This window comes from Natator depressus, chromosome 9 (assembly GCF_965152275.1).
Source record: "Natator depressus isolate rNatDep1 chromosome 9, rNatDep2.hap1, whole genome shotgun sequence".
NCBI lineage: Eukaryota > Metazoa > Chordata > Testudines > Cheloniidae > Natator > Natator depressus.
The window spans coordinates 89,896,673-89,920,440 of NC_134242.1; the positions used below are offsets into that span (position 1 = coordinate 89,896,673).

Genomic DNA, 23,768 nt, shown 5'->3' on the forward strand with positions numbered 1-23,768 from the left:
CAGGGCTGCGACTTGGGGAAGGGGAGGGGGATATGTGTGGCCCTACGCCCAGTGAGTCCACGGTGCCTTTGGGAGCTGGCTTAAAATAAAGCATTCCCGCATGAGCCCGGCTTTACAGGGGTGAGAGGTTTAGCAGACCAATGGTGACTTACAGTCACCTTTTCCAAGCAGTGCTGAGCACAGCTCCACTGATCCAGCTTGACCTCACCACGCTTTCAGCCTCATCTGTTTCATCTCAACTACTAGAGGCAGGCACCCCGCGATCATGGTGACGGAGGGGGTCCCAAAAGGGCCTAGAAAGAGCAGATTGATTAGGTTAGATCGAGGTTAGACAATAACTTTTCCCTAAACTCTATTTCGAGTGCCAGCCACAATGTTATGACTTTGCCATCACTTTTTTCCTTTAAGGAAGTATCCAAGCATTGTCTCAGAAAGCTGGTATTAAATTGTCTTCAGAGTTTGGGATCAAGCATTACCCAAATCTAACACTCAGTTTCCAAAAAAAAAAAAAAAAAAAAAAAAAAAATCTAAAGATTAAATATTCATTTTCCTTTGGAAAGACACAAACAGTAGGGACACTTTACTATACACCCACTGAGGAATAGACAGTTTGTCAGTTCATAAATATAAACACATAGTTAAAAAGTGACAATTTACAAAAATACAATTTATTGCTAACCCTATGGGCTTGGAATATCACTTGGTATAAATTTCAGCTTTGCCAAATTGAAACATGAACTAGCAAAACCACAAAAGTTTGCCTTTGTCTGAGTTTCAGGTGTAAAGAAACATGTACCGCAAGGTCCACTGGAGAATGTAAGGACTCCTTGCCTGTACACCCTGAAAAATACTTGGCTCCAGGGACTAAAACCACAGAAATTCATCTGCACCCGTAGCTTACTGATGGCGACGTGAGTTGGTAAAACAACCGTAAGAAATTTAGGCAAGAGTGGTGGTACAGGAATTAGCAGCATTATTCAATCATCTGGAAAAAACAAATTCTGGGATTGAGGGATAGGGAAAAAGGAAACCAAAATCCACAATGAACCTACTACAACAAAGCAAATGATGTAGATGCTAATTAAATGGGACCCTGCTGATTCTTACAGGTTTCCGTGCTCCAAACACTGGTCTTAAATTCACAGTGAATTTCAGCAAAATTTAAAAGGAGCATTGATGTCCTGAATTGAAAATATTTTCTCAGTTGCAAAGCGATCTTTGCACTGACCTGATTAATAGCATGCCTGCAGCTCGAAATCCAGATTGCAGTCCAAAGGAATTGCAATGCTGTGCTGTGTAAGGCCGTATGGCTTAGTGACCAATAACAGCCACATATGACTGTATTCTGCAGCGATCATTTTCCTGCTTAAGTCAACCATTTTTGATCAGCAAGTCTGTCACTGCCTTTGCAGACTAGCTTTGGCAGGCAAGAGCTCCACAACCAATTCCGACTATCCTGATTTCAGCCTCCAGGTATTTTTAGCACTTAATAGCCGCTCTTGACAGGATGTACATGAACCGGAGTTCTTGCTGCTCACAGTTCAACTGTGTTTAGTCAAACAGTCCTGTTGCTTAATGAATCCAGACTTTGCTTTGATACTGTCGCTGTGCAGCATCAAGGACTGAATACATAAAAATGGTAATCAACAAGGTACCCATATGGCGATCGTGCTCTCCTGCTGGGACCTTCCTTCACGCTGCCATGTTTCCCTCTGGGCTAACCCTCACCCCTCTGGCACATGAGGAGGGCCTTCTCTCCTTGAATTTCGCCGTCCTTCCCCGACGCCTGCTCAGCACAGCAGCTGCGACTCGTCACCTTCTCGTCATGACCTGGCTTTCACGGCAGCTGCATTTCAGGCAGGTCCTGTAAGTTGCAGGACTGACCCTGCGGATGGTGGCTTTGTTGCTGTGGATGGAGGAAGTAGCCCATGGTATTCTGCTGCGGGATATGAGATGGCTGGAAAATACGCTGATTTTGACTCCCCTGGACCGACTCAGGGGCTTGCATCTGTAGAAAGAAAATGTGATACAATCAGACTGGTTTCCCAACAAATGCAGATGCTCCTTGTGCCCTGATCTAGCTACTTCTGGCTGTTCAATGCAGTGCTCTGGAAAGGGTGGGGCTGATTCTGGAAGAGGCTATCAAAGGAACATACAGTGCAGAGCCTGGGAGTGAAATACAGGCCCTGTTCCTTTATCCCGAGGGCCTCAATTTTCAACATAACCGCGAGTTTCTGGGCCATTTGGATGCCAAAGTTATTTGCATGCCTTAAATCACCGACAAGCAAGTACCCAACCTGTGGGGCTAGAGATACTATTGCCAAACCCACAGGAAAACATACGGGAAGGCTCCAGTCTGGGTGAGTGCAATTGTCAATGGCTACTACTGAAGTCTAGAAGACTCTTGCGAGGAGCAATGGCTGGGAAATCCACATAGCAACAGCTCCAGGAGCCTGCTCCCATCCCCCTGTACACGGTGGCTCAGTTCCATGGGGCGTAGGGCTTGACCAGCCATGCTACCTGGCCTCAGTAAGCCTCTGCAGCATAGCCAGACCTCGGTAAGTTCCCGGTGGTGCTGAAGTTTGATCTCAAAATGGACAGAAATTCTCATCTTTGTAAGCAAATACCCAGCCCTGTAGCGTGATACACAAATGGGGCGTGGAAAATAAATGTGGTCTGTGATCGGCAAGGCAACCAAAAGGACTGAGTGTGAGGCAGCTGTTGACTTGCTGTGACTTTGGACATATCACTTGACTTCTCACTCTCTCCGTTTTGCTGTCTTTACAAAATGCGGATGAAGGCACCTACCCTTACACAAGTGCTCTGAGGATGAATTCAGGAGTTACCCCTTGTAAAACACTGTATCTGTGCCTGTGCTGAATTTGTCTTATTCCACATCTTGAGGGGATTATTATGTAATCACTTCTTTTTCAGCCAGCCCTGCAGCATAACTAGTTCCACCTGTAGCTGATCTCTTCCTATTACTTTGCTACATACCTCCTCTGACTGACTAACCATTAAACTTATGGCTTTTGTAAACCCACTCAGTTTTTGAGAGAATGAAAACTATTTTCAATTAATTAGCCTCAGTGATTCCTTCCACTAACTGTTTTATCAACTGGGCACAATCCTTGTTCTTGAAAATCAAATCTGTCTTCTTGACAGGTTTGCTCGGTGGCCCAATTAATTCTTTGAATAAAGAGCAGCACGTGGCTGGTTTAAAAAAACCAACAACACAGTCTGCTCAGATACTACAGGCCAGATGGAGCCAGATTTTCAAAAGTGCTTTGGACCCAGCAACTCCCAATGTTTTAACATTCCCGGCCAGATTTTTCAAAAAGCTCCGGGCACTGGGTGCTGAGCTGCATGTGAAAATCTGGCCACTTATTTTGGTGCCTAAATGAGAGTTAAATTCTTCAGTCTCAACTGTGCTGACCATTTCTGAAAATTCCGGTGATACAGGGCAGGCTGTAGGTACGTACAGGTACAGTGGAGATGGGGGTCGTGTAAGATAAGACAGACAGATTCAAGTCATGTAAGAGCGTTTCCCTCTAAACTGTCTGATCGACATTTACAAACCCCGCCCAAGTATGCTACCTGCAGGTAGAGATGCTGCTGCTGAACCTGCTGTTGGGGTGGCCATTGGTGGAGATGAACTGGAAGTTGCGTCTGGTGGGCATTGAAGTTGGCCTGTTGAATCATGACTGAAGGAGTAAATACAGGAGAAGGGGCAGGAGCCCTGACTGTGCTACATGTAATTGGCTGCATCTGTAATGGGGGAGGCAGCATCTGTTGTTCTGGAACAAATCTGTAAATAGGAGGAAAATAAAACACTAATAGAAGGTAAACAATGAATCAGCATGAAAATAAACGCCGGAGATCTATGCTGATTGAAACAAAGCAAAATGCAGTTCGCTAAACCAAATACAGTCTGGAAAAACAGCCTGGAAAACGTACCAGACTAGCTGCAAAAATCTCCCATCATGGGTGGTGGGTAGCATCGGCTGTGCCTCCCCAAACAGCCTGGCATGGCCCCGCTCACGGTCTGCCCCCAGATCCCCTCCTGCAGTTCTCTGCCATGCCCCAGGCTGGCTGGGGCTAGGGCTGGCCAGCCTGCCACAAGAACTCAGGGCTGCTGGCACTGGGCCCGTGCTGCCCAGCCGGCACTGGGACTGCACCACCAGGTGCTGAGGGCCCTCAGGCACAAGAGGTGGGGGCTAGCCTCCCCCAGTGGCTGGGTCACCGACCGCCCATGTCTCCCATGTCCTTTATATATCAGTATAATGAAGTGGAATTCCATACTGGAACTCCACATGTGAGAACAAGAGTATCTGATTTGGAGAAGCTGAAGGCTTTGCTGTATGGTTGCCCCCCATCCCACCGAAACCACGAGTCTTGTGACTTGGCCTGTTTAAATAAGAGATTCATCGATTCATAGATTCCAAGGCCAGAAGGGACCATTGTGATCATCTAGTCTGACCTCCTGTATAGCACAGGCCAGGGAACTGCCCCAAAATAATTTCCAGAGCAGATCTATTAAGAAAACATCCAATCTTGATATTAAAATTGTCAGTGATGGAGAATCCACCATGATCCTTGGTAAATTGTTCCAATGGTTAATGACTCTCACCATTAAAAATTTACACTTATTTCCAGTCTGAATTTGTCTAGCATTCAACTTGTAGCCATTGGATTGTGTTATACCTGTGTCTGCTAGAATGAAGAGCCTGTTATTAAACATTTTCCCCCATGTAGATACATACAGACTGTAATCAAGTCACCCCTTAACCTTTTCTTTGTTAAGCTAAATAGATGCAGCTCTTTGATCAATGAAACCACCATATCCATCGGTGTACTTAGATTTAAAGCTGTCTGGGGCAGGGACCAATACTTTGGTGTATGTTAGTGCAGTGCCTAGCACAACAGGGGTGGCATCTCTGGGCGCTACTGAAACAATGATAGAAATAAGGTGATTACTACTAAACTTCTGCGCCAGCCCCACCCTGAAAGGTGTGCAGCTGTGTTAAGATGGACTGGTTCGAGCACAAGACCACAGCAAAGAGTTTACCTACGCCAATGGGCAGCGGTACAGTCAGTTGTAGAGCCGGACAGGGAATGTATTTTATTTCCCGTGAACATTTCTGAACAAAGATTTTTTTCATTTCTATCAAAAACTTTGAATTTGGGGAGGATGGCGAAAAACCAGAACCTGACTATTGCCAGTTTTCTGAAACTGAACGCAGAAAATGATTGCCAACCCCCACAAAACGTCAGATTTTAGTTTTCAATAAAAGCCTGAAAAATCTGGATGAGAACTGAAATTTACTTGGAAAAATTTGTTTGAAGGGATGTTTTTCATTAAAAAAAACAATCCAACTTCATTTTTTCCCCCCAACCAACTAGTTACTTATCTCTTTACCCCCGATTTTTTTTTTCTTTTTTGGTAACCAACATTTTTGATCATTTTCATGACCCCGAAAAGAACCCCAATAAGATCTTACACATGGACAAAGCCTCTGAAGAGAAAGTTCACTGCTAAGATAGTGTACAATAGTTACAGGGAAGACTTACTTTGCTTGCTGTCTGCCAGCAGTGTTTTGTGATGACTGATTACTGCCATTAGCACTGGGCATCAAGGCTTGGACAGGCTGATCTAACAACATTCTACAGAAGAATGAAAACATGGCACAGTCAGAAAAGGTATTTGTTTTTTCCTATGTTCAGATTCTTCACAGTCAATCTCTAGTACCCTATCCCCGTAAAAGCTGTGTGAAAGCTCTCAAATCTTCACTAACTCATTCCGTCCAAGGTTATGGACCTGAATACTTGTGTGCATATAATATAAGATCACAATTTTATCATCTGCTTTAAAGAGACCACAGATCTGAGCTGAAATGGCTAAGCCTTTCAGATCACAAATGTTCAGTTGATCTTGCTAACATTTTCATGGCCTACCTCGTGCAAATTAACGATCCCATTCTTTCTTTTGCTTTGGAGACGAACGCACATTTAGCTGGCATCTGCCCACAGAAGAGTTCCAGGTGCCCCACAACGCATACTAACATTTAAAGTGTTTGCGTGCTATTTTAGGGAGCTGGGTTGGGTGGTGATGGGGCTGTGTCTGTAAAGTGCATAGCACACAAAAATTAATAACAATAGTCGAGCCAAATTCCATCCTGGATTACATGGGAATTTGACCTTAACATGTTCAATGATCTAAAAACCTCTTTTAGACAGAAAGGCCTCCAGGCAACCTATTTTAAAAGGGCCCGATCCTGCAAGCACTTTTGAAATGGACTGATCCTGAGCGCCCTTTATATAACCAATGTCTGCTGAGACTTCACGGGAGTTCTGCATGTGGATGGTTAGCAGGACTGCACTGAAAAGGACTATTTCCAGGGCATCCATCCTGGCAGGAGAATGGATATTCTGGAGTTCCTGGGCAACGAAGAGAAAACTATGGGAAGTGCTAGTTTTGCCTCTTTATTCCCCTGAAACCAAAAGCTCAGCTCCCTCTGACTGAAGCAGGGTATATAATACATCCCGTGCCTAAAAAGTTGTTAAGTTATATGGGAGGCATATGTATGAAGGCATTAGTAAAGCTTTAGTAAAGCAGAGATCCTGACACGTAGAATGAAAGCCAAGACTTCACTGCTACCCAGTCTTGTGCACAATGATATTTTCCTCCCACTCAGACCTCATCAGGAGCCAGCACTGACTGCATTCCTACCTGAGACTCCTATCTTGGCTGTAGTCGGACGGTTGTTGCCTTTCACTCATTTCCGTTGGCATCTGAGCAGACACAGTGATGGGATGAGTTTGGGAAAACACCATGGGGCTGTTGTAGAGGGGCATCGAAATGCTTGTCTGCGCTGGCAGGCGTGTGGGCTGGGCCTGGCTGCCTCTCATTAAGTGCTGTTGCTGCTGTACCTGAGACAAAAAAATTGTCCCCTATTAGACGAATCAATTCCATGGTAGAGACCATCTACCTCTAACCGTGCAGTCAGACGGCAGGCTGTGTGACAATGGCACTTTCTGCTCCCTGAATACAACAGGAGACAGACAGCAGATCTGTCGGGAGAAGGTGACTGAAAAATCTGGAGCCCACACTAACGGATTCTTGTACTTCCTCTAAGAATATGCCTTCTTCCCTGAGTTATAGCAGTGTAACTCCCACTGATTACACTGAGCTACTCCAGATAGACTCTGGTCTAACTAAGAGCAGAACTGGAATGACAGGACCAAAAAGATCTCCACTAACTTCAACAGAATTCTACCAGGAATGATTTTGGCCCCCTTAGATCTAATACCGTTAGGCCATTAAATCTCTAGATACTACAGCAGAGTGACGTCATCTACATTTATCACATGAAACGAAGTAACATCTTAAAGCTGATTAAGTGAAGCACGTCACGCTCACTACAGCATGAAACCTAGACTCAGGAAGCAAGAGGAGAATGGTGCTCATTAGCGGGGGCTAAAGTGGAGGGAGCCACACGGCCCAGGCATCAGCGTCATCCTTGGTGCAACTCCACGTGGAGTTGCCCTAGGGACAGATCTGTCTCTAAACGAGCTGACATACAATAATTACAAGAGCCATTTATAAAGAACATTCAATTGCTCTTGAAGAAAACCAAGAAGTTAGCAACCTGTGAGGAAGTGACACAAGGTTCCCTGAGGAACTGATGTGGTGACGGTACGTGTGGGGCACTGTAGTGTTTGGATCCCATAAGGCCTTGCTGCTGAGACTTCTTGGCTGTGGTCTGCCTGGTCGCCCCAGGCTGCTGTGGTTGAGATGGCCTTCTTGGGCTCTGTTGCTGTACGTTGTTAAAGACTATGGGCATAGGTTGTTGCATCAACATCTGCAAAAAAGAGATACCTGAGCTGGTACAGCAGTTTATGCGTTTAATTTTTTAATGCATCTACCTGACTGTGCTACAGTAAGCTCTAATGCAACGTACAATATTGCTAGTGCAAAAGACAGCGTTCCCAAGGATCTATTAAATGGATATGTTAACATAAACTGTGCTGGATTCCCTATATCCAATAAAAGAAGGTCCTTTGCCATGGCTTAGCAACCTGGTATTGAGATACAGACAGATTCACCTCTAGTTCACTAGTTCTAATGAAGCTTAGTCAAGTCAAAACTGAAAGTCACTGGAGTCTGATGGCTTTTGCGAAACAATTGGAACCTGCAGTCCAGATGTTGGTCTGGGGGTGCCTATATCACAAAACTCACCACAGGGGATCAGCCTCAACAGAGAAGAAGGACTAAAGGAACACGGACACTTATCTAAACCACCATCTCTAGTTGCTGAGCCTGCATTCTTTACTCACTCAACATTCCCACGTGTACCAGTAAAAAGCCCTACATGGGCTTCTGTGCACGTGGCTATTTTCAGTATACGAAACCAATATTACTGTGGACAAGGCCATGTTTGCTGGTGGAATCTGGTACATTCTGCAGCAGTGAAGTGGTTAATATACAGAGCTGGTTTTTATTTTTCCTCCCTAACGTACTTGTTAAGGAGTAGATCTAATTTGTGTCAACCCTTTCCCAGCTATTCCCCAATCCGATATTTTTGGCACTGTGGTTTGAATTTTTACCAGCCCACCCTCCATATTTGACTGAATCATTGGTGAATGATTTCCACTTAGAATGATCAATTGTACTTTTCTCTCTTCCAACCTCTTTGCTACTTTGACTAGAGGACAGTGAACATTTAAATTAAAGTGTGTGCAAATTAAAGTGATGTTAGCGACGCACAGTAAATCTGATCAGATTATTGTCAGTAAAGTTCAGCTCTCAGTTTGTACAAAAGGATTATTTTTCAGTATATTTGTATTGTCGACTTTTGGGTAAAAGGAGGAAATGGATGCAGTCACTGTTGTTTTAGCTGCACCATAGTTTGTTATAATCAGTGACAAATCCAAGGCGCGGATTCAATACAAAATGATCTATGCTGCATGTGTGCTTTGATGTCACAAAACAACTTTACACCAGGGGTGATTTGCATTTAGCTCGTTAAAAAAAAAAAAGAAAGAAAAAAAGAAAAAGAAAAAAAAAAGGATGACAGGACAGTCCGTAGATACCCAAAAAATTCCTGTGTAGATCATTTCTGGAGAACATTCCATTTCCAGAATTAAAGCATACTCAGTTATTCCAGTGTCACCAAGCTCGGGATATCTGAAGAGCATTTGCTTTCCCATGTTGCGCTGTCATTAATTTTAGTGTCACATCTACTTATTTCTTTCATGGCGTAATCTAACAAATGAAGAGTGATTATTGCCTTCCTTACTGTCGTATTTGATTCGAATAGCCACCTCTCCTTAATTAGAGGAAGGTTTTTTTCCAGAAATTGGCATCAATTATGATGCACTAGCTTTCACTAGCAGGACATATCCTGTGTAATACTATTAACAATATATGTCCTCTAATTCCTTAGGAGGAATTTGGGCCTGCTTTCTAACCCTATCTTGTTCAAACACAACATTAAGAGAGAACAGAAAACCAACCTTTGACAACCTCATAACACGATAAAACCCTGTTACCTGGCTTCCCAAATAAACACTGCCAAGAGTCTGTGACCATTCAGGGCCGGTGAATAGTATGATACAGAATTCTTTCATTTCACCCAGAAATCCTCGTGTCAAAGCTAAAAATTGGTCTCTTGTTTTATGGAATTGTCTGGCAGCTAAGGATACGGGGGATGGTGCAACGCTGTGAATTGCTTTGTTTGAGTTACTGCAGGATGAGTCTGTGCAAATGATACTTTTATTGCAACTTGTGTGTATTTTATACTGTGGCCAATATGGAACACAAATACTGTATTTTCTCAAACAGCAAAGCATATGTTATTTTCCATAATGGCATCACCGTCCACTGTAGCGCTTCATACTGTAATGAGCCACTAGGGGGAGCTACAAGGTAATTTCATTCCAGACACTTTGAGAGACAGAAATTCTGATTAAATAACGAATTAAGGAAAAGTAGCTCTGGGAGTAAGGTTGTAAATTCCCCATCCCTGACTTGAGGCGCTCAGTGATGGAGTTTCCTCTGTGAAAGCTTCTAACTGGAATAAAGTTAGTCACTTGCTGACCTTTAAGAGCACATGAATGGATTTCTTTTGGAGGAAACCTGCCTGAGGTCTTTATAATGGCTAGAACCTACTGGTGCCAACTACCATAATTATTGGAATAGCCACTAGATGGTGCGCAATCTTTAGCCACAAATGCACTATCTATCTGTGGTACTTAAGTGACATACAACAGTTGACGGTAGCATGAAACAACAACGTTCTCACAGTCTCCTTTGTTCCCACTGCGCATGTTGGGCTGTGTGGGTTGTTGCTTTAATCTTCTCCCTTCCTTCTTTCTCTCTACTCTTTCCCCTCTGCAATCCTATACCCCAATTCCTGGCAACCTGGCCCTGTATATTTCACATTAGGGTATATAACAATCACACCCAGGGAGAGAATGCTCAGGCCTCGATTGTACTGTGTTAGATGGGCCCCAGTGTCTCCAACTCATACGCTGTGTCAGTCAACACACATAAAGCAGCTGCAACAGAATCATAAAATACAATAAGATAGTGAACTGTGAATAGCAGAAAATCAAATGTTCGCTTGTGCCCAAATAGTTAGGTGGAATCCATGGCCACCCCAACCCTATTAACCCTGTCAGTTTTAGGTGGAAATCTGCTATTGAGTTTCTGCAGTCTTACCCCATCATTAAAACTCCAAGCTCTTCTTGAGTAGGTGACTTTTTGTTAGACATAAACGTTGGGAATTTTTTGATCTGGCACAATTACCAATTTGATATTTAAACAACAGGGAAGCAAGAACCTCCAGCCCTGCTGCTACAAACACGAAACCGTCCTTTCTTTCAGGAATGATCACGGTTCAGCAGTTCAAGAGTTTAGGAATACATTGCTGACAGGATTCATTTCTCATTTTTTTCCTTGTGGCAGGAAATAAAACACCCCACTGGGCTCTTTTCCTACCAGTCTAGAATGTCCTGACAGTAAGATAAAATCAAATGATACTTTGGGCCCAGGGAATCAGACATGGGGGCAGGCAGTGATGAGCTGCCAAAATCTTAACAACTGGTTCCCTCCTCACCCCACGAGGGGGTTGTGGACTGCCCCCACCCCCCGGTACTCCTGCCCCATCCAACTCCCCATGTTCCTTGACACCCCCACCCCAGGACCCCTGCCCCATCCACCCCCCTCCCCTGTCCCCTGACTGCCCCCAGAACCGGGCAGGAGAGTCTTGTGGGTCACCGTAGTGGGTGCCCACCGTGCCCCGCCCCTAAGAGCCAGAGGGACCTGCCGGAGGGCGAGGTGGGGAGTCCCAGCAGTGCTTACCTGGGGCAGCTCCCAGGAAGCATCCGGCAGGTCCCTCTGGCTCCTAGGGGCAGAGTAGCGTAGCTAGGGGGGGAGCACGGGGAGCGGCCGCTCCCCCCACTGATCACATGAAAAGTGGTGCCTTAGGCGCTGATTCCCTGGGGGCTCTGGGGCTGGAGCACCCACGGGGAAAATTTGGTGGGTGCAGAGCCCCCACCGGCAGCTCCCCGCCCCTCGTCCGGCCCCAGCTCACCTCACCTCTGCTCTGCCTCCTCCCCTGAATGCACCGCCCCGCTCTGCTTCTCTGCCCCCGTGGTTCCCCTGCGTGCCCCCACCCCGGGTTACCTGCTGCGGCACGGGCGGCCCTCCTCGCACCCCCCCGCCCCAGCTCACCTCCGTCTCCCAGGGCCTGAGTGCGAAGCCACAGCCTGCTTCTCAGCCTGCCCCAGCTTCCTGCACGAACAGCTGATTCGCAGGAAACCGGGGGGGGGGGGTGCGGGGCGGGGGGAGCGGAGAAGCAGAGCGGGGCGGTGCATTCAGGGGAGGAGGCAGAGGCGGAGCGGAGTGGAGGTGAGCTGACATGGGGCCGGGCGAGGAGCTGCCGGTGCGTGCTCTGCATCCACCAAATTTTCCCCGTGGCTGCTCCAGCCCCGGAGCACCCACGGAGGTGGTGCCTAAGGCGCCACTTTTGGCCAGTTGTTAAATTTAGAAGCCCTTTTAGAACTGGCTGTCCCGAGGGACAACCGGTTCTAAAAGCGCTTCTAAATTTACCAACCGGCTCCAGCGAACCGGTGCGAACCGGCTCCAGCTCACCACTGGGGGCGGGGGACACTGGAACAGATTCATATACCTGCAGATTGGAATCTTGCACTAGTTGGAGCTGCTCTTTGATAACATGGAGTTCTTCTTGCTGTGTCTTGATGTCAGCTTGCAGTATGCGAGTCCTCTCCTCCAGCTGTTCTTTTAGTTGATGCATCATCCCTAACTGGGCTGGGAAGTGGTACACTGGCTGCGGAGAACAGAAAACACTTCACACTTAGCACCTAGCTGGATGGACTAATATTGCTGCTGACGGTAGAAAAGTGAATGCTCTCATGCAGGACAGACTGCTCCTCAAAATATGGGAAGCTGCTCCTATGGAAAAGATGACTATACTGAAAAATTACACGTTGGACACTGGTAAGCCAATGCACCACTGCGTTACTAAATCTCCCACTGGTGTTACTCCACCGAGCATAGATGTGGAGTAACCCAGTGGTGAATCAGATTTTGGTTATCTTTCTTTACTTGTATTGAAAAGGTCAGGTGAATTAGGAAGCTGTCTACTCTTCCTATCAAACTTTGCATCCCTAGGTTTATTGGTTATTATTACTTTGCTCCATTTCTTCCTTGCGAAACAGAATGGCTAAATGGCAGGAGCTTGCTATGAGCCTTATACTATGGAAGGCACCTTACTCTAAAAATTATTCTGAATGGGCTACAGGCCCGATGCAGCTCCCAGAAAAGTCAATGGAAATACTGAGCCCTAAATAAGACCTCAGTCATGAGCCACCTTATACACGTGCAAGGAGTAAGGGGCTTTAAGGTGCCCCCCGACAGCCCTGTGCAGCTACCCACATCAGCAGCCTGTGTGCAGGGTCAGGAGCTGATGAGCCGTTCCTCCCTCTAGAGCGAAGGTGGAAACAGGGCCCAGGTTGTGACTCTCTGAGTCACAATTTGGTCCCTGGGCTGCTCCTGGGGCAGTGCAAGTACACAATGCCCCTTACTCAGGGGAATCCCAGGATCTAGTCCTGAGTGAGCCAGAGAAGAAGAAGGGATGCAAATGGTGGAACTAGGAGCACGTCAAATTCTTGATTCTGAGCCAAGTAGCTTGCTAACGCTAGTATCATTCATATCACAGAGCACTCAGGAACCGTCATCGGAGGGGCCTGCCTGCATGTGCTTCTCTGATGGGCCGCTCGATGGCACAGACACAGAAAAAATAACCTGGGAGAATGCTGTTGCTGGAACCAGAACAAAGGTCCCCCGCTCTCAAAACTGGTGCAGCCAGCAATGAGGTAAAGCATGGCTAACTCAAGCCAGCTGAGTCTCTTGGGCAATGATTTCAGACCTCCCCTTCTGCTACAATAATGTTACCATCTGCTGGTCATGCAAGAGCTAACATGATCTTAACAAAACCAAACCACATACCGTCACAGGTTGCTGTGAGGGAATTGCTGGCTGGCCCACCTGGTGCAGAGTGAGATGTTCAGCGGGTGCCTGAGGAGTTACTGTTGCCTGGGGAAGAGAACAACGGTTTGGTTTAGACCACAGCGCACCTGACATGAGGGCCAAGAGAGTTACTGAGTGCCAGATCTACTGCAGGAGCAAATGTGTTACCCCGAGGGGCTCCCGCTGTCAAAGCATCAGCGCTGGCCAGACACAAGGGAAGACGTTCTCACGTGGCCTGTGGACACGCCCATTCTCCCTGGCTGAATTCCTCGCATTTCAGAGATCTTTCACTTCCTTCGTGTACCACACTTTTACCATCTGAGAGACGGCTCCACGTGGGGCTGCAATAAGCGACCGACTGACAGTTTTACCAATTGAAACAGGTGCCGACCAGTCACCTGGGGACAGAGCGAGCCCTCAGGTAACTCCTCTGGAGTCAGCACAGCTGGACGGATGAATCTGGCCTCTTCCGGGTGAAACCCTCTTCACCCATACAAACCCTAAGAAAACTGGGCTTCGCCTGGATCTGGGCAAGCAAAAATCAACTCCAGGCACCACGAGATCAGGGTGTAAGTCTGCAGTGTCCCCTCCCCAAAAACCCACACACGAAACCCACCACCACCGAAATCACTGTCTCCCTTTCAGTGCTAAGTGCACCCTAGAAAGGCCATCGCTCGCAGGGTTATCTACCTGTGCGCTCCCACTTGAGGCCAGCCTCAGCGATGCCTTCTCCTGCTGACCCATTGGCACTGATTGCCTGGTGGGAGTGCTGGCCTCCGTGTGCCGCATGGATGAGGTGGCTGCAAAAGAGAAGTTCCTTTTAGACAAAGTAACGGCATGAGGCCATCAGACGTGCTCTCCTGTTCTAATGGAACCCAGAGGAGTGGAGGCGTGGCAGCTCCAGCTGCTACCTAGCGCCCCAAGACACTGCTGGACCTCACAAAAATATCTGCTCTAACAATTGCCTAAACGTGGCAAAGAAAGCAAGAGGGTAGCAATTAATGACCATGCACAGCCCATGAGTCACGCCAAGCTGAACTGCTGCCCAGACCTGCTTACCCATCATCTTCCCTTCTACTTCTGGGCAGGGTGGCCCATTTCTGGTAATAATTTCAACATTCTCTCTAGGGTGTTTCTCCAGATGAGCCACACCACATGAGCCCTACAGAGATACACAAGCTTCCCCACGAAAGCACGAAGCCAGACCACCTCTGCACTGAAACCCACTCTGAATATTCCACCGCATGAACAGGGCCCCTGGGCTTGTTTTCAATACCCCAGTGCATTATATGCATGTAACATCCCTGTGAGTCCTCATCCTTAGCCCAAATGTGACAAGGTGAGATCCCAGCCACGTCGCTCTTCATGTCAGGAGGCCAGTCTCCCAGATCTTCCTGGGCACTGATTCGCCTCCATTCAGACATTAAATGTCTGACCAGGTTAGATTTGCACATGCGGCCTCTGCAGTACTCAGCCCTCAAACTAAGACAGTAATGATGAGCTGAGCAGACAGACGGGCAGTTTCTACTGAAATGGATAAAACAGATGCATTTTTTAAGGGCATTCAAGGAAAGGTCACATTAAACTCCAGTATCTTGTTGCTCCAGCTATGACTATCTAGTCTGATTCTCAGTAGGAAGGCTAAAAAGCTACACATTTCCCCCCTAAACTTCCCCACATTGTCACCCCTGGAGCAGCAGTAGCATCGGGGGTGCTAAGGGCTGACAGCTGTCGGGGCTTTAACCAGTGTGACCTACTCCTGCCCTGAGCAGGGAGTAAATGACACAGCTATTAAAATGCCAGCACTGGTCTACTACCCTCGAGCGCCCACAGTTGCTACAGTGCCCAGTGGAACTGTACCAGTGGGGAAGTTTAGGGGCAAATGTCTAGTGTAGACACATCCTGGGCTGGTCCCTCCCACCCCCTCTACTCATTAAATAGTCATCTCCTTCTCTGACCCAGCCACGTTTGGGATCAGAGCCTTCTCCTCGCACAACCTTCCCCATCTCTGCACTCACTGGCTCTCGTCCCGTTCCCAGTCACAGCCCAAACCCCACCTGCCTGGCTGCACAGACAACGTATATTTCCAATGCGCCTGCCGCTACAGTATCTAGGCGTCTTCGCAGGACACAGGAGGACCACCAAGAAGGCCAAAACTCTCTGCCTCCTCCCTCGATTAACCCCTCACAAGCACTGGCCTCTTGGGCTTTGTCTTCACAGCTTAAAAAAGGCAGTTTTACAGCGAGATAACCAACGTGGGTTAGCGACCCCGCTGTAAAATCCCAGTGGAGGCGAGGCGCTATACCGCTGTGAGGAGCGAGGCAAGGCCCGTGCTAAACTCCCGCCCAGGCTTGGCCCCGCCTATGGTAAAACTGCAGGTGCCTTGTCTGCATTCTGCTTTCACAGCAGGGCGACTAATCCTCGGTAGCTGTCCTATGGTAAAAACACACCGTTTCTTTGTCAGCAAAGACACAGCCGTGGCAGCGACCTTCACTAACCCCGGCAGCTTTGCCGTGGTTCAGCTGCTGGGAAAGGCTGGTGCATTCAGAGGCCAACCGTGGTCCCATCCTGGTGCTCGGGGAACCCCAAAGATGCCAAAGGGGGCTACTCTGGGTTCAGACGGGTGTGACAGATATAAACTAGCCACCCGGCAGACTGTCCCCTCACACAGTTTTTTAGGACTCTCAAATGAGACGTCAAGAATTATAACATTCAAAAACCCGTCGGAGAACACTTCAGTCTCTCTGGTCACTCGATTACAGACCTAAAAGTGGCAATATTACAAGAACAAACCTTCAGAAACAGACTCCAACGAGAGACTGCTGAATTGGAATTAATTTGCAAACTGGATACAATTAACTTCGGCTTGAATAAAGACTGGGAGTGGATGGGTCATTACACAAAGTAAAACTATTTCCCCTGGTTTATTTCCCCTCCTACTATTCTTGTCAACTGCTGGAAATGACCCACCTTGATTATCACTACAAAAGGTTCCCCCCTCCCTCTCCTGCTGGTAATAGCTCACCTTTCCTGATCACTCTGGTTACAGTGTGTATGATAACACCCATTGTTTCATGTTCTGTGAGTATATAAAATCTCCCCACTGTATTTTCCACTGCATGCATCCAATGAAGTGAGCTGTAGCTCACGAAAGCTTATGCTCAAATAAATTGGTTAGTCTCTAAGGTGCCACAAGGCCTCCTTTTCTTTTTGCGGATACAGACTAACACGGCTGCTATTCTGAAACCTCTCAATATAGTTTAAAACTTCCAACCGAGATTTGAGGTGTAGGGATTTTTTAAAGCGGCTCCAAGCTTTTGCCAATACATTAGTACAGCACCTTGCCTTTGCTGGGATCTGTCGATGCTGACTAGGATACGTACATGCTGAGTCGGAGAGTGCCGTGTGCGAAGATCGCCGGGAGCTAGGAGAGGATACAGACACTCTTTCCCTGCTGGTTTCTTGGTTGTTTGCACATTGCCTGATGTCTATGTAACTATTGTGACTCTGCAGTGAATAAAACACAGACAGCAACAACCTTAGCAGCACAAAAGCAACATCAGCTTGAACCCCCTTGAATCTTGATTGTGGCTCTTTCTCCGACAAGAACGGTCTTTGGTTCTTAAAGGGCCACAGCTGCAGCTACAATATTAATTTGGGTGATTGGAAACAACCAGCAGCTTGCCCCAAAAGAGACCCTTAGATAGCTCCTTAGGGTATGTCTGCACTGCACCTGAGGTGCGGATGTAGCAGCCCGGTCTTCAGCATGGACCAGCAAGGAGAGTGCACGCCCAGGGTCCCGGGCGTGCGGGTACAGCCAGTGCTGAAGCCCGTGTTGCTGCACCGATATTGTTATTTCTAGCGGTGGTCACGCAGGTACGCCCACCTGTGCTACAATCCTGCCTTGGAGGCCCTAAGCACTAGCCCTGGAAGCTCATTGGAGAGGTGACCCTCAGACGCTCACCTAGCCATCTTCCCGAGTGAGAGCTGGGCTCGTCGTTGGGTGAACCTGCTGCCTGCGCCTGGCATAACACCTGCATGGGCACTCACGGTTTCCTGCCTCTGCCTTCCCGGGACCCCGGACCTGTCTCAGGCTTTGGGATGAGGCTGGCTGCTATCACACGGACCCATCCCAAGCTCCTGGAGGTGATAGCAATGGACTCCACAGTTATGGCACCACGTCTTCTTCCTGGAGCCTAGCTTCAACGTACACCCTTCTGAGCCTTGCGAGATGCACCACAGGAAGGCGACACTCCCCCACCCTCAGCCCAGCCTCCAGTGTGGCAAAGCCATCGCATCACAGAGGGAAATTCCTCACCAGCCCCCTGGCTGGAGATCTGTCTAATACTGTGTGTGTGAGGGCAGGTGCAGCGTCGCTTCATGGCTAAGATGCTGGCTGGGAACTCAGGAGATCCAGGTTCAACTCCCCCCTCCATCACACACTGTCTGGGTAACCTCGGTATCGCCCACCACGTCAACCGGAGACAGCACTCCCTCTGGTTTATTGAAACTGTACATGCTTAGAGGCAGGGACTGTCTCTTCCCAGGTGTATCTACAGTGCCTGGCACAACGGGGCCTCCAGACATCACTGTAATATAGATAGCGACTAATAATAATACTCGGTGCCTGTCTATGGCACCTCAACTTCCAGCTGGACCCCATACACTAAGCCAATGCCTGTGAGAATCAGCACGGGGAGGGGGAAGGAGGCGGCTGGATGGGAAGGACACCACGTCACCCCCAAACCTCTTTACACACTCCCCTCCTGCATTACAGCTGTCCTCTCGCGCCCCTTTCCCGTCGCTGCTGATTGCCACTTGATTGGTGTATAAATAGAAGCACGCTTTTATAATTAGCTTCCTTCTGCCCAATTTCTCCAGGGATGTCCCAGCTCATTGGCTCAGACACGCTGGGCAGTGACTGGGGAATGAGCGAGTGAACGTGGCAGGAGGAACAGGCTGGCTGGAAATGGGAAACATTTCATTTGTTGCAGATGTGGTGGGAGGGCGATGGGAGGAGATACAGACCAATTTTGGGGGATATCGGCCGCAGCTTGATTAGCTTGTATAACCAATGCCAGGTGGCGAGTGTCTGCTTAAGCTGAGATCCCTGCTCTCCTTACCATGTGAGTAGTCACACTGATTCCAATGGAGCTACTTTAGCAAGTAAGGGCAGTGGGTCTGGCAAAATATTAGGAGAGGGGTCTGGCCTAATCCCTGCCCCCTACACAATCATGACAGGAGCCTGAGGTCTTACACGAACAAGCCACCCAGCACACTGTTTACGTACACTGAGGGCAAAACAGCCCTCCTCTCATGCAACAGGACGGCCAAGCCAGTCACGTTCCCCACACTGTTTGCCAGCCTTCCACACCCATCCAGGGAGCTAATCATGCTAACCTTGCACCCCTCCTCCTCCACCTCTCCCTCCAATGGGAGAGACAGAGCTGCTTGTCCTTTTTTCATCCCTCCTGCCACCCGAGGCCAGCCAGGTCCAGTTCAAGGTCTGGGTAGTAATGTCTTGGCAATCAACAGGGATGGGAAAGAAAAGGCAGGAAAGCAGTGCCCCAGCAGGTCAGTGAGAGCTGTTTGCTAGAATGAGTCTTTGCTTGAATGCAACAGAGGCTCTTTAAGACAGCAAACTTTCCAAAATACACCATGGTCTGTAACCAGTCTAACTCACGTACACACACATACTCAGCAATCAGCTCCACCGTGCCCAAGCAGTCTGCCATGTAAGGATCACAGTGTATTAAAGATTTATTATTATATAATCAGCCCCCCTGCACCTCCCTTGAACTGGCTTCTCTAAAGTAATGTCTGAAGAGCTAGAAAGCTAGCGGATTGATAACCCCAAACGATTACCAAACGAGCCACTTGAAATGACTTTGACTTTCCAATGTCTTGTTTTGAAGCTATTCGGTGGATATATTTAAACAAAACTGAAATGACCCTGTTAACTGAGCATGAGTGACGATGCCCGATTGATCCAAACAATGGAAATTATCGCTATGATCACAGCTCTGCCCAACCTTGCAAACATGGCTGAGACCTGAAAACAAAAATCAATAAATCACGCTTTTCCCTTCACTTCCCATCTTTGTCTGATTACCCATGGTGAGTCAGCATAAAAGCGGCAAACACTGTGGTACTGATCTGTAGTCAGTGCCTTGTATGTCGGTGGTACTGAGAGTTAGTATATCATTTACTATCTAATAAACTTCATTCTGCTCTCTATAAAATAGCGTCTTTTCTTCTGCTGAACTGAGGTGGCTTAAGATATAATTTGAGTAAAGGTCTCAGAGAGAGCAGGAGATCTGACCTAGCAGTTTAATAACGATGCAATTATTGAGTTTGCATTGTTATAAATGAGCTATTTTAGTGCAAAGCAGTGTGGAAATCCTCCTGGTGGGTTTGAAAGATAAAGAACTAGACGGTTTGGAGGTGAGTAAAGGGAAACAGGGAAGGTGTAGACCGTATGTATTTCTAACATGAATGAGTTCCTTTTATTCGCTCCCTTCAGCATGCACTACCTTCAAAGAAGAAGATGCCAGTTCGATTGATGACTCCTCAAGGCCAAGATCTCTCCTTCTTTCGGCTCGAACCTCTGCATAACTACATTGGGGGAAAAAGAGAGATTTAGAACACAATTCTTATTGCCTACTGGAAGTAAAAATTAGGCTGTGAAATAAAAACGACGACTGCTTCCTTAATGACAGCTAAGCTGACATACAGTTCTCTGAGGACCTCTTATTTTGTACCTCCAGCTTTGTACACACAGTTGTTCGTGGGCAAAAGGTACAGTATTCTACACTCTAATTGCTGATTTACAGGTGCACATGTACCATTTGCACATGCAAAACTGCAGAGCAGATGCAAGAAGCTGCACATGTAATCTGGGGCACCGACTGAGACGCTCATTTATAAATTCTGGCCCTAAATGTCTGACAGCAAAACAATACTCAAAGCAAAGCTCTGTGACTGTGTTCCTTCGTGAACAGCAGGGAAAAAGAGCCTCTTCATCCTTACCACAATTCCCTTCACAGAGGAACTCCCCATTCTCCACAGCCTGTCAGAGAAACAGTCCCGATGCAGGTGAGTGGTAGTAGGAGGTACACACCGCTTCCAGCCTGTAGCCAATTTCTTGTGTGTCTTAATAACAGTGGTACAGTCGCTCAATGGGACTCAAGCTACTCCCCGGGGAGCTTTGCCTGAGGAAGGCCTGCATGGCTGTGACCCCTGTTTTTGTAACTGAACAGTATCACACTTGCACGGGAACCTTCCTCTCAGTCATGGGGTGGCACATTTTCAAAGCATGCAGCCATCACCACAGATTGGAATACAAATCTACCTACCGACTTCAATGGAAGCTGTGCATGTGGAATGATGGTAAGTGATGAGCCAAATTTAAAGCCCATTGAGTCCCCTGGAGAATGTGCCTCAGAGTAAGCTCTCTTGCAGCTCTTACTAACTGTCTCTTAAATAATAAAACATTAATGATTTATAAGACCTGAGATTTAACTATGAGAGTTCTTAAAATCCAGGAGATATTTCAGAGACTCTCCAGTATGTTAATGGCATGTGGGCAAGGGTACAGTGTTAGAACTAAGGCTGGGGTAAGATTCTAAGATGGGGTGAATGAGCACAGATCCATTAAGAAGTCAATTGGGAGTTGCCCATTTACACCACTTCAGAATCTGGCCCCTTAGCCACCAATTTCCTTTATTTCATCTTTCAAATCCAAGGTTCTATTAATTTTTCTATTTTACTAAGTAAAATGTATGTTCAACCTGAACTATTTGATGTGTGTCTAGGACTTTATTTAGGATGTGCATGTACCAGAGACAGAGACAGAAATATATGTTCACTCACACTCCATAAGGCCGGAACCTTAGGTGACAGAAAGGTCTAAAAATTTCCCAAAACAAGGCAGAATCAACAAGCCTCAAGATATGTAATTACTGTCATGAATGAATTCAAATTAAAACAGCTCTCAGGGTGTGGTTTATACCAGCATATAAAATTCTACCCACATATGCCTACTTATTAGGATACGATGCTCTTAAGGTTGTATTTCAAAATATCTAAACAGAACGACTGGTTACTAATGGGCTTTTCTCCAAATATTTGATAGTCTCAAATAGGGAAGACAAGGATAAATTCACATTTTTACTAAAATTAGCTGACCAAACTGGTATGTCATTTCTTTTTAAAACCCTTCTCTAAATCCATTCTAAGTATACACTCAGTCTTGTTTGAACCAGCAATGGAAATTTACTACTGACACAGATGGAAGCAGATTCCAACCCAATAATTGTGTATCACAAACCTCCAAAACTAGAACAAGACTGTACAAGATTTATAGCACATTTAATGCCATGAGTACAACAGAACCACCACTAGGGGGTGTCATATGCTAATTTTTACAGCTCATAAAGGGCTATCTCCAAGTAACAACTATCTAAAGTTGTGATCAAAAAGGTTTGTAAGAAGTGTATGGATGCATTGACATCCATAAAGCATTCTGGTTATGAACAGCTTTAAGTTTTTGATGGATCTGTGTCATGGCTAAGGACAGAAGTGGAACGTAATATACTCAGCCAAATGTTCCTTCCAGGCTTTTTGGCTTGGTTGCCAAAAAGTGAGGAATGAAAACATTAAAAACAATTTCCAAGTTCTCACCGATAATAATTTTATGTAACTATGTATCATCACAGGGAGTCAAATCACACCACAAATATTTGGCTAACACATAAAAGAATGGAAAAATGGAATAGATGAGCACACTGATGAACAGAAAGTGTTCAGCACATATTCCTACCTCACTACAAGGTGTGTACAAACAATGAACTCAGGTTTGGAGTTCCATTGATGGTACGTGATGTAATAGTGCGTTTGCAACCATATCCATTGCTGGCCTTTGGTCAAGAATCTGTAGTAACAGGACTTTCCTTTTCCAAATTGCATCACTGTTGAACGAAAAGAAACAATTTGGTTAATAATAGTTACATTCTGATTGTGACTGAGATTAGAAGAATAGCTCTGTCCCGTCTAACAACGTGAACATTGCTATCAATTCTTCCTCAACATTGCTTACATTTTCAACCAGGTGCTGAGTTTTAAGCTGATTTGAGGTTATTAATTTAAAAAGAAAGTGCTCCAAGATTTGGGGTTCGTTTTTATAAATGGTCATAGCTGGCACAGGCAGAGATTCTGCTTTTTTGCCAGCAAACAGTACATATAAATAACATCTACTGAACAGTACATTGGCACTTTATCAGTCTAGCTGCATGCATTTCAGACATTGCTGGCTTAAAGTCAGGAAGCTTATAAGAGAAGAACCCTGATCTGAAAGTGGAAGTCTGTTTAACTGCTAATTGAAATGTCCACAGATTAGACTGTATATGAACGGGACCAAGTCTTTCTTTAAGAGCCAGTTGTGTCTAAAGTTAACCACTTACATCTCCCTTTTAAAATACCATTTAACAAGGGTTGTTTACTACAATGTAATATTAATGACCAAGCTTTTAAAAGGGCTTCCCAAACTAAAGGCACAATTTTGCACCAGCAATTCACTCTGCCTACAACTGAGCTCTTTCAGGAGCTGATCCAAAGCCCGCTGAGCTCAATGGAAAGACTCCCATTGACTTCAAAGGGCTTTAGATGAGGCCCATAGAGAAGAATGGATGGTCTTGTGGTTAATGCACTGTATTGGGAGCCATGTCAGCTGGATTCACTTCCTAGCTCTGCTGCAGATTTCCTGAGTACCTTTCCTGAGTTTCCTGAGTCAAGTCATTTAATCGTCTGTTCCTCAGATTGCCCACGTGCCAGATGGGGATAACAACACTTCCTGTCCATGCTGGGGTAGCTGAGCAGATAACTTTTGTAGCACTTGTGAGGTGCTCAGAAAATATCAGGATGGGGAATATAAGTAACTAAGTAGGTAGACTAGATGCCTGAGTATCAGATTCCACCCACAGATCCAGTAGAGTTAGGTATCTAAATAGGCTGAACCATGGCCCTGCCCCCTGCACCACCCCTGAGGCCCTGCCCCCGCACCACCTCTTCTCCCCAAGGCCCGACCCCTTCTCCCCTCACCTCCCACCACCTATTCCCACAAGGCCCTGCCCTCACGCCACCCCTTCCCCACGAGTTCCCGCTCCCGCACTGCCTCTTCCCCTGAGGCCCCGCTCCTGCACTACCCCTCCCTCCC

General features: G+C 46.7%; 1 protein-coding gene across 1 annotated transcript in view; it reads right to left on the reverse strand.

The window, feature by feature from the left end:
• Nucleotides 1–749: 749 nt before the first annotated feature.
• The window catches only part of PASD1 (PAS domain containing repressor 1), a 159,325-nt gene continuing 136,306 nt past the window's right edge, over nucleotides 750–23,768 (reverse strand). Inside the window, exons 11-21 of the mRNA XM_074962601.1 lie at nucleotides 22,377–22,524; nucleotides 20,089–20,170; nucleotides 16,939–17,062; nucleotides 14,246–14,355; nucleotides 13,535–13,621; nucleotides 12,195–12,353; nucleotides 7,650–7,862; nucleotides 6,731–6,930; nucleotides 5,572–5,664; nucleotides 3,598–3,808; nucleotides 750–2,008 (exon numbers count right to left, since the gene is read on the reverse strand). Of these exons, the coding sequence (XP_074818702.1) occupies nucleotides 1,838–2,008; nucleotides 3,598–3,808; nucleotides 5,572–5,664; nucleotides 6,731–6,930; nucleotides 7,650–7,862; nucleotides 12,195–12,353; nucleotides 13,535–13,621; nucleotides 14,246–14,355; nucleotides 16,939–17,062; nucleotides 20,089–20,170; nucleotides 22,377–22,524 (1,598 nt within the window). The 3' untranslated portion in view covers nucleotides 750–1,837. The remainder of the gene's footprint in view (nucleotides 2,009–3,597; nucleotides 3,809–5,571; nucleotides 5,665–6,730; nucleotides 6,931–7,649; nucleotides 7,863–12,194; nucleotides 12,354–13,534; nucleotides 13,622–14,245; nucleotides 14,356–16,938; nucleotides 17,063–20,088; nucleotides 20,171–22,376; nucleotides 22,525–23,768) is intronic.